Consider the following 14,209-nt stretch of genomic DNA (forward strand, 5'->3'; position numbering starts at 1 on the left):
CCTGAGAGGGGAGGTGAACAAGGGGACCAGAGAACAGCCCTTCAACATTAAGCCTCCTCGATGATGAGGTTCTGACTCACATCAGTACATCCAGGCCTGAGCTCCAGGCTCAGAAAAGCAGCAAACCAGACAAGGTACTCGACACTGACATCAGGACCAGCAGCGCTGACTAATGACTCCCGCCCTGGCACCAACCAGTCAGTGATGACCACAACCCTGGACACAGCTGGAAAGCTGATGAATATTCTATTGGGATCCTTCCCTGAGATGTCTGGATAAATACCCTTGAGAGGAGGACCCAGTGGGGCTCTCTCCGTGGAGCACGCCTGTGCCTTTCCCCACTCCTTTCCCCAGGTGGGTTTTCCTTCCCTCTCTCTTTCTCCTAAGCTCCCAGGGCCCTTCTTTTTCTACTGTAACTCGTTTCCTGAAGCCCATTTCTTCTACGGCTCACTGCTTCTACCTCTGTGACTCCCTAAACTTTCTCTTATCGTTTGTCTTGACTCTGAATTCTTTCTTAGCCAGAATTCAAGTACCGAGGTTGTTGACCTGAGGTCTGGTATCACCCCACCGGTCTAAGAACTGGTGTCACTTCACCTCCAAATGTCACTTAATAGCTTTGATATTCTTAGGGTTTTTAGCTGTAGTTCAAGAACTAGAGTTCTAAAGCATTTTTAAATTAGAAAATTTCAATCTTGCCTGTGACTACTTAAACTTTTAAAATTATTATGCTTGACTTTTTGCGATGTATTCCTTCTTTGGGATAAATCAGTAAATGTATCAAAGCTAGAACGAAGATTCTACCTGGAATCTTCTTTAATCCTGGATATCACAGAGGGATATAGAAAAAGTTGAAAGCGTTCAGAGAGCAAGAAATAGAATAGTGCGAACAGAATAGTGCCCAAAAACTGTCATATGAAGCGCAGTGAAGGAATTTAGGGTGCATTTGACACATAACATTCCGTGTAGGCCATTATCACCGTAATTATTACTACAGCTTCAAATGGATTCCTTTGACAGGCAGGGAGATCTCCTGCCCCTTTGAATATTTAAAGATAAACAAGACAATTACCACCAGGGTTATTCTAGAGGTGACTCAAGTTTAAAAATGTAGGTTTAATTAAATTTTTAAAGCCTGTTCTAAAAATAAAATGTATCCAGAAGAAGAAACAAACACTTGGAGGATGCTGAGGAGGACGTTTATAGAGAGAATGGGGGCGACGACAGCCTCTCAGTCAGTTAACGGTTGGCAGACAGTCCTGAGGGCAGGGGTGATTTTTAGAGTGGCCTCTTCTGAGGAGTGGTTAGCACATACCACCAAAAGTAAAGCTGAGTAGCAATTTCAGAGCAAAAGTAAGAAAGGTGTTGGAGATTTTAATATAGCTGAAGGTCTCGATGCTGTTCCCTGAACACTACTTTCAATATAAAAGAAAATAAATCAAAAACAAATGCCTGGATAGCAATTTCCTCCTGGGGAATACTGCCCTTCTTTGGGGGAAACTGTCACCTCTCACCCCCCAGACCACACTGAGAGAGTGAATCTTTGGAGAAGGTGACCTGGGATAATTTGAGTTTTGTGACTTCAAAAATAATCTGATAAGGTTTCTCATAAAGGCTCACCCAGGAAAATAACCCAATTTTATAAATACATGTCCAAGTTGATGAAGTATTTATGGATGTGGCTGAAGACAAAGTTTGAGAAAATGCGAATAGAAGAGAATGCCATCTAGTGGTATAAGATGGTATGAGTGCTATGGCCTTACCAGCCTCACCTTTGATGTTAGTGCTGCTGGTCGATTTAATATATACAAAGATGTCTACATGTCATACAGGGCAAAAATTAACCCTGACTAATCCTACCTCTCATTGGATTGTCACCGTGCTTGAAATTTCTACCACAGAAGTTACTTCTTTGGCTTAAGGTAGTAGCTTTAGAAAGTCCCTAGCTTAGATGCCAGGAGAACCAACCAAAGGGAACGAGTAAATGCAGCAAGGTTTTCCAAGTTTACAAGGGCCAGCCTTTCTAGGGAACTCCACGCTGCGAATTGCTGGGATTCTGTACATAGCGTAGATGACTTTGGAAAACAATTATGCGTGAAAAGGCAAGAGAAGAGCTGGGTCAAGAGCTGTCCACTTGACCCCTCTATAAGCAGAGGCGACAGTAGCACGCTTCTGTCTGTCGGGCAGACCTCTCACAGAAACGTAGCCGTGAGGCAAATTTAACAGACACCGTCCGGCACAAAGCAATCCTCTGAGGTCTAATGTTTCGTTATCACACTTCCAAACGGCCTCTGCCTAAAACTGATTGCCTTGTCTTCTAAAACTCATTTTCTCTGTCGGAGGCTGAGTGGGTGGGTGAGGCTGCATGTTAACGTGACCGGGTGCCCATCCAAAGGGTGGGTGGAGAAAACGAAACTCAGCTGTGAGAAAAGAGGCTTTGAGGGGCTTATTAACTATTTAATGCCTGTGACGGGATGACTTCCTTTTTAGTTCACCCTCTTTGACAGAAGATCACCTCAGCCCTCAGCAGTCCTTTCCTATCACACCCAGGGGTAAAATCAGGGAGTTGTCCCGGACTTTTAATCCATACCTCTGAAAACATGCCTATCAAGCAACATGCATACAGTGAGCTTTCAGAAACAAATTATCTAATGTTTTTTTGGGGGGAAAAAGTGTTCTGACTGATTCTGTTTAGAGAAGAGGAAGTATGAGGACATTTTCAACATGCAACAAACGTTCATGGGACCTCCACTACACATGGGGCAGTGTTGTAGGCCAGTGCTTCTCAAACGTTCGTGTGAACATGCACCACCAAGGGACCTGGTTCAAATGCAGATTCTGATTCAACGGAGCCAGGGGAAGGCCTGGAGGTCTAGATTTCCAAAAAACTCCCTGGTGATGCCCATTTTGAGTAATGAGGGTTGAGGCTCTGAGAATAAATTGGTGAACAACATAGACACGGTTTCTCGGTTTCTGTTTTCATTACAACCAGGAGGTCTGAACCACTGTGGCTGAACGTGCTCTCTGAGTCTCAACTTCCTCATTTGAAAAATGAGACAATAGTTTGCTAGGGTAAAAACACGAAACAATGCCCATGGAGCCCTTGGTCCAGTGCCTAGCATGCAGTCAGCACATGAGTAAGTGACCTGTGTTACTGTCGTTGCTACCAGAATGCAGACCTGCTTCATCACAATGATAAAAACCTTCTTTGCCCCCTGAAGGTAATACCTCTGCTTCTTCCAGTGCCACCTGGACTTCAGCCTTCTCTTGTTCCACCTGTTTGTTGACCTTTTCCGTTTCACTTAACTTCTTATCTCCTTCTCTCAGCTGATTTATCAGATTAGAAATCTCTTCTGAAAGGGGGAGAAAAGCAAAGTTAGTGAGAGGACCCAGTCTCAGACCCATGACACCAGACAGCACAGACTGCTCCCAGAGGCCCCGTGGGACCATGGCAGGCCGTCCTTGGGAACTTGATGGCAAGGCCGCCCCTGGCACATAAGGGATGTTTGTTTGAATTAGAAAAAGGCATCCCTTCAATAAATTCTTTTGTCATCTGCCAGAAAGTTGCCTACGGCAACTGGTGAGCATAGTGCTTCTTGGAGTATTGTGTGTTGAACACCCATATAGCTTCACAGGGTACTCCTGCGTGCTGGAACCATGCCAGACTCCACCTGGCCAGGGTCTGAAATGCAGACCTGGAATCCTTATGTTTCCAAGGTAAGTGTTTTGCTATCAGCACCAGTGGCTGCTGTTTTGTAAGCTGCTGCTCAATACCAAGACTGGTTTCTAAAGCAAAAGCCGGCTCATCGTCTGTCTGAAGCCAATGCAATGAGCCCAGTTAGACCAAAGAATCTGAAGGAGCTCAAGCACTTGAGGGTCTGTGGCTAGCCTCTCATGAAGACAAGCCTTTGACAGAGTAAGGCGTCCAAACGCCCACCACCTGATGTTGTTATTGTCAGTTCTGCCTCTTTGTGAAGGATTTCTCCACTACCTAAGACACGGGTGTCACTCATTTTCACCAGGGGCCACATCAGCCTCATGCTTGCCTTCAAAGGGCCAAATGTAACTTTAGGACTGTTTTTATGCAACTACTCCTTCACAGTTAAGTGTAAGCTCGGTGCTGCCACCAGGTAGAATCAAGGTGCCTGCCGGATAAAACAAGGTGGAGGGCTGGATTCAGCACGCAGGCCTTGTGTTTGCCACCTGTGACCTAAGAGGTGTGAAGTAGGGCCAAATTGCTCTGGGCATCACCCACAGTCCAGCATCAGCAGGAGGAGACAGCTTGCTTCTCCCCTGGTTCTGAGATCCCAGGCTGCAGTGTGATGTGACAAGAATTTAGAAAGTTACAAACACAGACCCATTAGATAGCATTTCTCATGTGAATAATAAATCCTTCTCTAATAAGCTCTCTCCAGAAGAAATATTCCCAAGAGAAAGCCCAGGGTAATGGTTCTCTCCTGACCATACCTTAGAATCACTTGCAGATCTTTTGAAACAGGTTTCTGACCAAGCTTTTGCCTCAGCTGCACGCAGACCAAGTATGGTCCCCAGAGGAGCAGCACTGGCCTCACCCTGGAACTTGCTAGCAATGCAAATTCTCAGACCCCTCCTAGACCTAATGAATCAAAAACTCTCTGCATGGGGTCAACCAACTGTTTGAGCAAGTCCTCCAGGTGACTCAGATAAGCTAAAGTTTTCCCACCACTGTTCCTACACCTCTCATATGCCCAGTCAGTGGCTGGATCGTGGATATAGGTCAACGTAGAGAGCAAGTTTTATTTATGCCTCCACAGTAATGAACTTGCTCCCAGGGCACCTCAGGTTTTGATGCACGTCACTGCTGGTGCTGGTGTAAGCTGGCAGCCTCTTTCAAGGGCTGTTTGGCATATCTCAAAATTTAAAAATTCATTCCTTTAACCCAGCAATTTCATTTCCAGGACTCTATCCTACTGAAATATTTTTTACATGTCCACAAATATATGTACAGGGATGTATACTGTAGAATTATTTATAATTGTGAAAAATTACATCTAAAATGAATAAAACCTACTTAAATAAGTGTTAGCCATCCTTATAGAACACTGTGTATCTGCTGACAGTCACGTGGTAGGTCTCCATGCACATGGGAAGGTGATGTAGGCCAGGACTGGTGTGACATGCCAGAGTCAAGCGGCTGAGCTCGAGTCTCCGATCCGCTACGTATCGACTGCGAATCTGGACAAGTTCTTAGCCTTCTGTGACTCCATATAATCTGCATTTTACAGATAAAAAAAATGGACACATAAGACTGTGCAGAGCATTAAACAATAAATAATTGTATATGAAACAGTGTCTGGCATGTACTATGGGCTATAGAGTTATAGGTACTATGGGTTAATTGTGAAATTAGAAAGTATATGGATAAACAAAAAAAATAAAAGGTGTAGAATAATGTGTAATTTGAGTAAAAAACACATGCACGGATATACATACAGAAAATCTTGGTAAGGCTATGGATATAAAGAAATTCTTGTAGCCTCCTTTACAGATTAGAATTGGGATTAAAGATAGAAAAGTAGTCTAATTTTTAGAATAAGAATAATATCTGTAGTAAAAAAAATGTTAAGTATGAAAAAATGGAAGAGTTAAAACCTGAGTGAGACTGCACCAATGCTGAAGCGTGTGCCCTGGAGGACAGTCGTGCCCTCGAGGCCAGGGCTCTGCCAGAGCACCTTGCTCCCACTCTGGCTCCAAGCCCTGCTCAGAGTACCTTGGAGATTGCTGTTCTCTCTCTGGAGGCTCTCCTGGCTCATGGTGCTCTCCTCGTAGGCGTGCCTGAGCTTGAGGAGTTCAGCGCTGAGGGCCCGGGCCTCCTTCTGAGAGGCATCCAGCATCGCCTGAGACTCCATATGCCTCTGCCTCCAGTCTTCCAGGCACTTGTCAAAGTGTCGCTGCTTCTGGTCCAACGCAGCTGCCGCAGAACGGGCCTTGCCAAGGTCTGACAGGGCGTCCCCCAGCTCCAGCTGCAGTCGGTGCCTGGCCCTCTTCAGGGAGGCATTTCTGGTATTGGCCACACCCATGGCCTCAGCAGCTTCCTGCAACCTAATTGCCAGCTTCTTCCTGAGAAAGAGGGACCCAAAAGGCCAAGTGAAGACACAATTCTACAGAGCTCATCCAGTTTGTACTTGATTAAAGACAATGCTTGGGGACAGGATAGCATGGCCCCCGAGGTTGGCTTAATAGTGTGAAGCAAACGCAGCTTGTGTCTGAAAATGACCTCCTTGTACTCATAGAACCCAAATGTCTACTGACCACCATCCTGTGGCTCCTGTGACCTTATGCCCTTTATTTTCCTCTACCCCTTCCCAACCTGAACTTGGAAGTGAGGATCTCCGAATCCCTGTATTTGCTCACCTTAAACCTGAAGTAAGCAATGAAGCATACATACTTTATTGATGGAAGAAATGGGAGAAAGAGAAAGATTGTACTGAATACCCCACCAACAGCAAGCAGCTATTAAAAATCCTTTAGCAATCTTTAGTTGCTAAAGAGTTCCTTGGCTACGCTGCTTTCAAAGAACATTCATTGGCTCTTTCCTACCTAAATCATCTCTTTTCTCTGAATGTCTTTTCCATCTCAGCTCCTCTGCCCAAATTTGTTCACCCATATCCATCCCATCGCTAAGCTTGTTTAACAGGTGCCACTGCTCTCAGGAGGTACCTTAGCCCCTGTTTGCATCTCTTGGGGTAGAGTGGTTCATTAAGGTGCCTCTTCCACTCCCCCACAATACAGAGCTTTAGGGCTTCCTAATGGATGAAACATGTTCCCTTGCTCACACCTCCTGCCAGGACACTGGCAGTCCCATTCTTATACTTCTTAGGTGAAAGATACTGTAAGTGCCAAAGCTTTTTCTCATCTACTGTTATTAAACAGAAAAAGGTCCTCAGGATTTCACAGGGGCCACACAACTGGCCCAAGAGAGCAATGTGGTCACAAAGCCCCTTTCTGTGGGACTCCTGTAAAAACCAGTCTGTGCTCAACATCCAGGAAGGAGCTGGGCTCTACCAACTTTTCTTTGCTTACTGGCTTTCTAAACTTGGTCACTTCATGTCTTCGCTGCACTGTCCTTAACTGGTAAGAGGAGATTCTGATGTACTGCCTAGTGACCATAGTTAACAACACTGTGTTGTATGATGGAAAGTTGCTTTGAGAGTAGAACTTTAATGTTCTCACCATAACAGCAACAATAATAACAAGTGGTGATTAGTGGGGTAAAGGATGTGTTAACTAACATTACTGTGGCCAAGATTTTGCAATATGTACACGTAACTTTGTGTATCAAACTTACATGTGCTAGATGTCAACTGTATCTCAATAAAGCTGAAAAAAGAGTATGTTTTACCCCACTTAAGACAGAAATCAAATAAAATAATTACATGCATTTTACGTACTTTACCAATGCTCAACTGGTACTAGAAAATAGGAATTTTACTAGTTGGGCGACCAACTCTGCTAGTGTCCAGAACTGAGGGGTTTCAGCAGAACACAGCACAGTCAAAGCCAAAATCAGGCTTGTCCAGGACAAACTTGACAAGGTGGTCACCCTTGTTTCACTGAAAATGTTCTGCATTTAACACGGACTACCATTTTGCTCCTCAGCTTGCCAACCGTAAGTGCCTTCTTAGTTGTCTAGAATATGCACGGGGAGGTGGGAGATTAGGAGGCCTAATCCCTATTCTTGCGGGACTTAGAACTCAGAAGAAGTAAACGGGGTCTCAGGTGAGCTAGATTCTGCGAAACTAATTCATCATGTGAACCCAAGCCTGGAAATCAAGAGAGAAATCCTCAACTTTCCAATTAAAAAAACATGGAATCCTAGATTTGTGTATGTGTTTGACTCTACCTCCCTGAGGTGAAAGCACACTATAGACAATGCTATGTTGAATCAAAATTCAACTAAGTTTAAAGCAAAAATAGTTTTCAGGTATTACCATATTACAATATTTTTCTTCAGCTGTCATGTGCGACAGAACAACTTGTTAGTTCCAACAAATCCATGAGGTCATAAAGCAGTCTATATACTTGCCCTCTTTCCTACTCCCCCCCAAAGCCCCTACAAAACAGAATGATTGGTAGGCACTTTCACCCAAATTCTTTATATTAGAAGAAAAATCTTTCTTTAGAAGCAAATGCCGTATTTTGGACATGAAGAGCCATTTTAGTTGAAAGCCCCACTTTGCTGTGGTCCAGAGTTTGTAAAACACCTACAGCAGGTATTTTTAGTCTCTGCCATCCCAAAGTCCTGTTTCAGTTATTGTGGCTACAGAGGTGGGTCACTCGGTACTCGTTCTGGGACAGAACCCAGCAGCCGTTCAACACCTGCACAGTGATGGATCTCAAAGATTTAGCTGAAGAACTGAAAAATGATATTTTTGGCTGAAGCTAAAAAGAAATGTATCAATCTGCCCTGGATTTTTGCCAAGCTACCAAGCCAGAGACACATTGTTCTGAGTAAAACTTTAATGCTTATAAGCTGGGGTTGTTTGACATTTTCTCTAAAAGATACACAGTCTTTTGATCTTTGAGGAAAATGCTTCAGTACTGTACCCTGGTACCAAGTCTTGATTCATTTGGGCCCCAAACTTCTATAGTTCCTGAGAAGAACTTCTAAAGCCTTTATGTAGCGTTGGCTATAAAATTGATATTCTAACCCTAGAGGTAGCCTGAGGGTGACTTGTTTTCAAAGAAACCTTTATCCCATAGGCATGATGACAGATCCTAACTTGTTTCCAACTTATCCCTATCATCTCCACAGACCAGTTCATAGTCTACAGGTGGTAAACCAGAGACACAGTGGCTTTAATATATGGAGACCTGTACAGATATGAACTCAATTACCTTGGTAAATGAAATACAGAATTTTAAGTGCTAGCCTATTTTCAAACCATAATTCAAAGTCACATCTTCTATTAAGACTTCCCTTGTGGCCTAGGAAGAGCGTCCTTACTCCCTCCAGGACCTCTCTACAGTCTTTATTATTTGGTATTTATAGTTTTTACTTTTTGGCTCCTCTAAAGCATGTACTTCTTGCCAGTGGTGGCTTTTTCAGCTTTGGTCTTTGGCTTGTTCATGCACTTGGCCTTAAGGACAGAGATCCTATTCTCCTGCTCCTCTTTGTAACTAACTCCAAGTTAGGGTCACCTTGCTCTACTCACTTGGCATCCTCCAAGTCTTCAGTTCTCTGGATGGCATCATCTTCATACTTCATTCTCCACCGCACCACTTCAGTACTGCCTTTGGAAGCAGCCCGGAGCAGCTTAGCCTTGGCCTCCTGCTCTTCTTCATATTGCTCTCATAGAAGGTCACAGTCACGCTTGGCTGACTGCAAGGACTGGGCTAAGGCACTCTGTGACTATACAGGACACAATACATATTGGAAAAAGACACCACCATAATTAAAAACCAAAGGATTGGAGGTGACATTTTTTTTTTTAGATAAGGTTAATAACATCCTGCCACAGGTTGAAGCTAAACCTGAACCTAGTAAGATAATACCAGGAAGGGACTTTGGGACAATAAGAAAAAGACTAGAGTGTCTAATTGCTGCTGTTAAAACAGGAAAGAGAGTTCTATTTGGGGAAATGCCAGCCTGACTTCAACAACAGACAAGACCTGGAATTCTGGAAAAATTGTAGAAGGCAGAGGTAGCTAGGAGAACATTATCATCTAGGCAATAAGATTTATATTTAGTAACATATGAGATTCAGATCGTGTTTGGACAAGAAAGGATCACTGATATTTAGTCTAGCCTTTTCATTCCATTGATGAGGAAAACAAAATCTTTTATTTCACAACTGACAACATACCTCATCATGTTAAAACTGTACTATCCAATAGAACTTTCTATACTGAGGAAAATATTCTATATGTATGCTGTCCAATGTGGTAACCACTAGCCACATGTAGCTGTGGAACACTCAAAATGTCCCAAGTACAATGTATGGCCAAAACTGAATTTTATTAATATTCATTTTTAATATTAAATTTTAATCAATATCACTTTAAATTTAGAGAACAACTATCATTCAAACCACCTGAAATCTCCTGAATGGAAGCCCTACAACTAGGGATCTAGAGAAGAAGCCACATCAAGACTGGTCAGAGGGGCGGAGATGAGGAACAGGCTGGTCCCATACCCACACACTGCGAATAAAAATCGGAGCTAAAGAAGTCCCCCTGAGGGGCAAGGGGTCCCAGCCCCACACCAGGCCCTCCATCCCAGGGTTCCAGTGCCAGGAAGAGAAGTCCCCATAACTGCAGGCTTTGAAAACCAGCAGGGATTGTGGTTGAGTGAACCTGAGGGCTTCTGGAGTTCCAGGCAGTTCCTCTAAAAGAGCCCACACACAGGCTTACCCTGATTCAGTCACTCTGAGCTCCAGCACTGGGACAGCAGCTCAAAAGGCACCAGGGACATACAGAAAGGAACAGAATTGTCTGGCACCAGGACAAGAGCTGGAGGTGCAGATTTCTGCCAGACAAAAGTGTTGACAGAGGCCATTATTCTTTTTCTGAGCTCAACCCCAACAAAGTCAGCAGGTAGCCAATCTATCTGATTTTCCATCAACCTGGCTATCACTGTTCACCTCACCCTATTGATTCTCTGACACCCTGCATCACCCAACTTGTGGGACCTCCTAACTTGTGGGACCACCCAAACTATCTCCAGTGGCTTTACTATATGAATGGCCTGTCTTGACTCATACTTCAGACATTCCTAAAATCTCTCAAACAAGCAGAAACTGGCCTCAGCATGCCCTGAACCTCTCGCTAAGTGGACCCAGGCCCAACACTATCAGCAGCTAGTCTTGGGTCACACCTTGGCCTCCCCTGGGCACCTCCAAGCCCAGAACAAGGAGTAGCCACCCGAAGATTGATTTTTAGGTTATTCCAGGTGGCCCCAGGAAGAACATAGTACCATCCAACCACCTCCACAAGCAACACACTCAGGGGACAAACTCAGCAGTCATCAGAGCCCTCCTGAAGTAAGTCCTGCTCTGTGGGGTGGGCCCCTGCACAGCTGATCCTCCAAAATGGTTTGTGGTTGCAGTTAGTCTTTGCAGCTGATCAACCTGGGAGTAAATCCCTCCCATTGAGGTGCCAACAGCAATCAAGGCAAACTATGACAGGAGGGTGTACACAGCCCACATGGCAGGTAAGGTGGAGAGCGTACCTGGAATGCCCAGCTCAGGTGATCATGGAGGCTGTGCCACTTGACCCTTCAGAACACCTACTATATGAGGCCACTCTACCAAGCCTGGGAGACATAGCAGCTCTACTTAATACATAGAAACAAGCACAGACAGGCTGCTAAAATGAGGAAATAAGGAAACATGAGCCAAATGAAAGATCAGCACAAAACTGCAGAAAAAGAACAAAATGGATACAAGCAATCTATCAGCTACAGAATTCAAAACACTGCTTATAGGGATGCTCAATGAACTCAGTGAGAACCTCAACAGCATAAAAAAGATTCAGTCAGATTTGAAGGATTCACTAACTTAAATGAAGAATAATTTACAGGGAATCAATAGTAGAGTAGATGAAGCCAAGAATCAAATCAGCAATTTGGAATATAAGCAAGCAAAAAACACCCAATCAGAACAGCAAAAAGAAAAAAGAATCACAAAAAAAGAAGACAATCTAAGGAGCCTCTGGGACAACTTCGAGGATACCAACGTTCATATCATGGGGGTGCAGGGAGATGAGATAGAGCAAGAAATTGAAAACCTATTGGAAAAAATAATGACAGAAAATTTCCCTAACCTGGTGAAAGAAATGGATATACAAGTCCAGAAAGCACAGAGAGTCCCAAACAAGATGAATCCAAAGAGGACCACACCAAGATACATGATAATTAAAATGCCAAAGAATAAAGACAAAGAGAATTTTAAAAGCAGCAAGCAAAAATCAGTTAGTTACTTATGAGGGAGCTCCCGTAATACTGTCAGCTGATTTCTCAACAGAAACTTTGCAGACCAGAAGGGATTGGCAAGAAATATTCAAAGTGATAAAAAACCAAGAACTTACAACCAAGATTACCCAGAAAAGCTATCATTTTGAATCCAAAGACATATCCGAGCTTCCCAGGCAAGAAAAAGCTAAAGGAGTTCATCACCACCAAACTAGTATTACATGAAATATTAAGAGGTCTTCTTTAAGAAGAAGAAGAAAAGATAAAAAAGTATGAACAATAGCCCTAACCAGTGTGGTTCAGTTGCTTGGGCATTGACCTGCAAAATGAAAGGTTGCCAGTTTGATTCCCATTCAGGGCATGTGCCTGGTTGCAGATTTGACCCCATTTGAGGTTTGTGCAAGAGGTAACAGATCGATGTTTCTCTCCCTCTCTTTCTCCCTCCTTTCCCCTCTCTCTAAAAATAAATAAAATCTTTTAAAAATATGAACAGTAAAATGGCAATAGGTACACATCTATCAATAACTGAATCTAAAAAACAAAATAAATGAACAAGAACAGAAGCAGAGTCATAGATACAGAGAACATTTTGATGGTTGCCAGATGGGAGTGGATTGGGGGGTGAACAAGGTGAAGGGATTAAGAAGTACAAATTGGTTGTTTCATAATAGTCACGGGGATGTGAAGTGCAGCATAGGGAATATAGTTACTAATACTCCAATAACTATGTATGGTGTCAGGTGAGTACAAGATTCTTCAGAATGATCACTTAATAAGTTATATAATGTCTATTATTGAGGTATGCACCTGAAACTAATATATATTGTATGCCAACTGTAATTAAAAAATAAAAAATGATTAACAAAATTCAAATTTAGATAGCCACCTATAATGTGGTAGTAGCTACTGTATTTACTGGACAGCAGAGCTAAGTTTAATGAACATTTCACCCCTTATGTTGTGGTCTGGTGAACCTAGCAGCATAGTTCCTAGGTGATAACCTAGTCTAGTGAGAAGAACAAGGGATCTCTACCAGCCTTCATGTGTCCTTTATACAAATCAGGAAAATGCATTGTTAGGCAGATGCAGCTGAGAGCACAGGGCTTAGTTAATGGCAGCCTCCACCAGACAGCCATGGATGGTGAATGAGGAGCCATATATGCAATGACCCTGCGAAAGGTACATGCTTTGCAACCTGATAAACTTGGCTGCAAATTGGGACACTTCCTCTTATTTAATATATATTTATTGAGCACCTGTTCCAGACATTAGTGTTTCAGAAGTTTCACACAGGCAAAGTCTTTGCCCTAAGAAGCCAAAAAGGAGTGAGAGGATACACAAATCAAGCATGTAAACAAATCAATAATAATTTTGCTAACAGCAGTAAGACAATAAAACAGACTAATGTGATCTAGAAGAGTTAGCTCCTTCTCATCATTCCCAAAGACCTTGGAGAAGGGCCTCCAAGCAATGGAAATGGCAGCTACAAAAGGCCTAGGGCAGGAATGATGGCAGCTGTTTAAGAGGCAGAGAGGAGCCAGGGTGACCACAGGGGAGTAAATGAGGAAAGCAGATGTATGAGGTGAGATCACGGAAGGAGGCTGGAGCTGGAGCAAAGGGGCCTTGTAGGCCAATTGGAAGGTACCGGGAAGGCAGCCAGAATGATATTCTAATATATAAATCAAGTCATTTCACCACTTGAGTAAATTCCTCCACAGTCAACTACTAGCTGTATGACCTTAGACAAGTTATTTGTCACCTGAGTTTGATTTCTTCATGTATAAAGATATAATTCTACCTGCTTTATGTGACACATGAAGACTGAGGTAATATGAGAGAAGCATAATGTCTGATGTACAAACCATGGGAGTAATTTAACAACTTATATTAATATAGGAAATAAGGAGAGTGAAGGAAATAAAATATTTAAAGACAGAAGTCTCAAAATTCAATGACATTTACCCGAGAGTCAATGTCTTCACAGTGAGATTATGTACAAGTGAGGTAATTTGGGGTCTTAGTATCAAGATGACTTGACTATCACCTAAGAATTAGCTTGAAATGCCAGAACTCAAAGAACTCATCTCTCACATTAGTCACTATGCTTTCACCTTAGAGAATTGCTTTCACTGGGGTCACCTACTAGCAACATTATATATTCTCTTCGGAAGAAATTACTAATATCTATAATTTACTGACAACTTCAAAGTAATATTGAGCTAAGTTAGCTCCATTTATTTTATTCTGGTCTTTTATTAAATT

At 43.0% G+C, this 14,209-nt stretch overlaps 1 protein-coding gene across 1 annotated transcript in view; it reads right to left on the reverse strand.

Annotated features, from left to right (window-relative positions):
- Positions 1-14,209, reverse strand: part of MYH15 (myosin heavy chain 15) — a 139,167-nt gene that overhangs the window by 29,616 nt on the left and 95,342 nt on the right. The window contains 3 exon segments of the mRNA XM_071220618.1: positions 3,226-3,350; positions 5,747-6,096; positions 9,192-9,388. Coding sequence (XP_071076719.1) covers positions 3,226-3,350; positions 5,747-6,096; positions 9,192-9,388 — 672 coding nt within the window.

This window comes from Desmodus rotundus, chromosome 2 (genome assembly GCF_022682495.2).
Source record: "Desmodus rotundus isolate HL8 chromosome 2, HLdesRot8A.1, whole genome shotgun sequence".
In the NCBI taxonomy this organism is placed as follows: domain Eukaryota; kingdom Metazoa; phylum Chordata; class Mammalia; order Chiroptera; family Phyllostomidae; genus Desmodus; species Desmodus rotundus.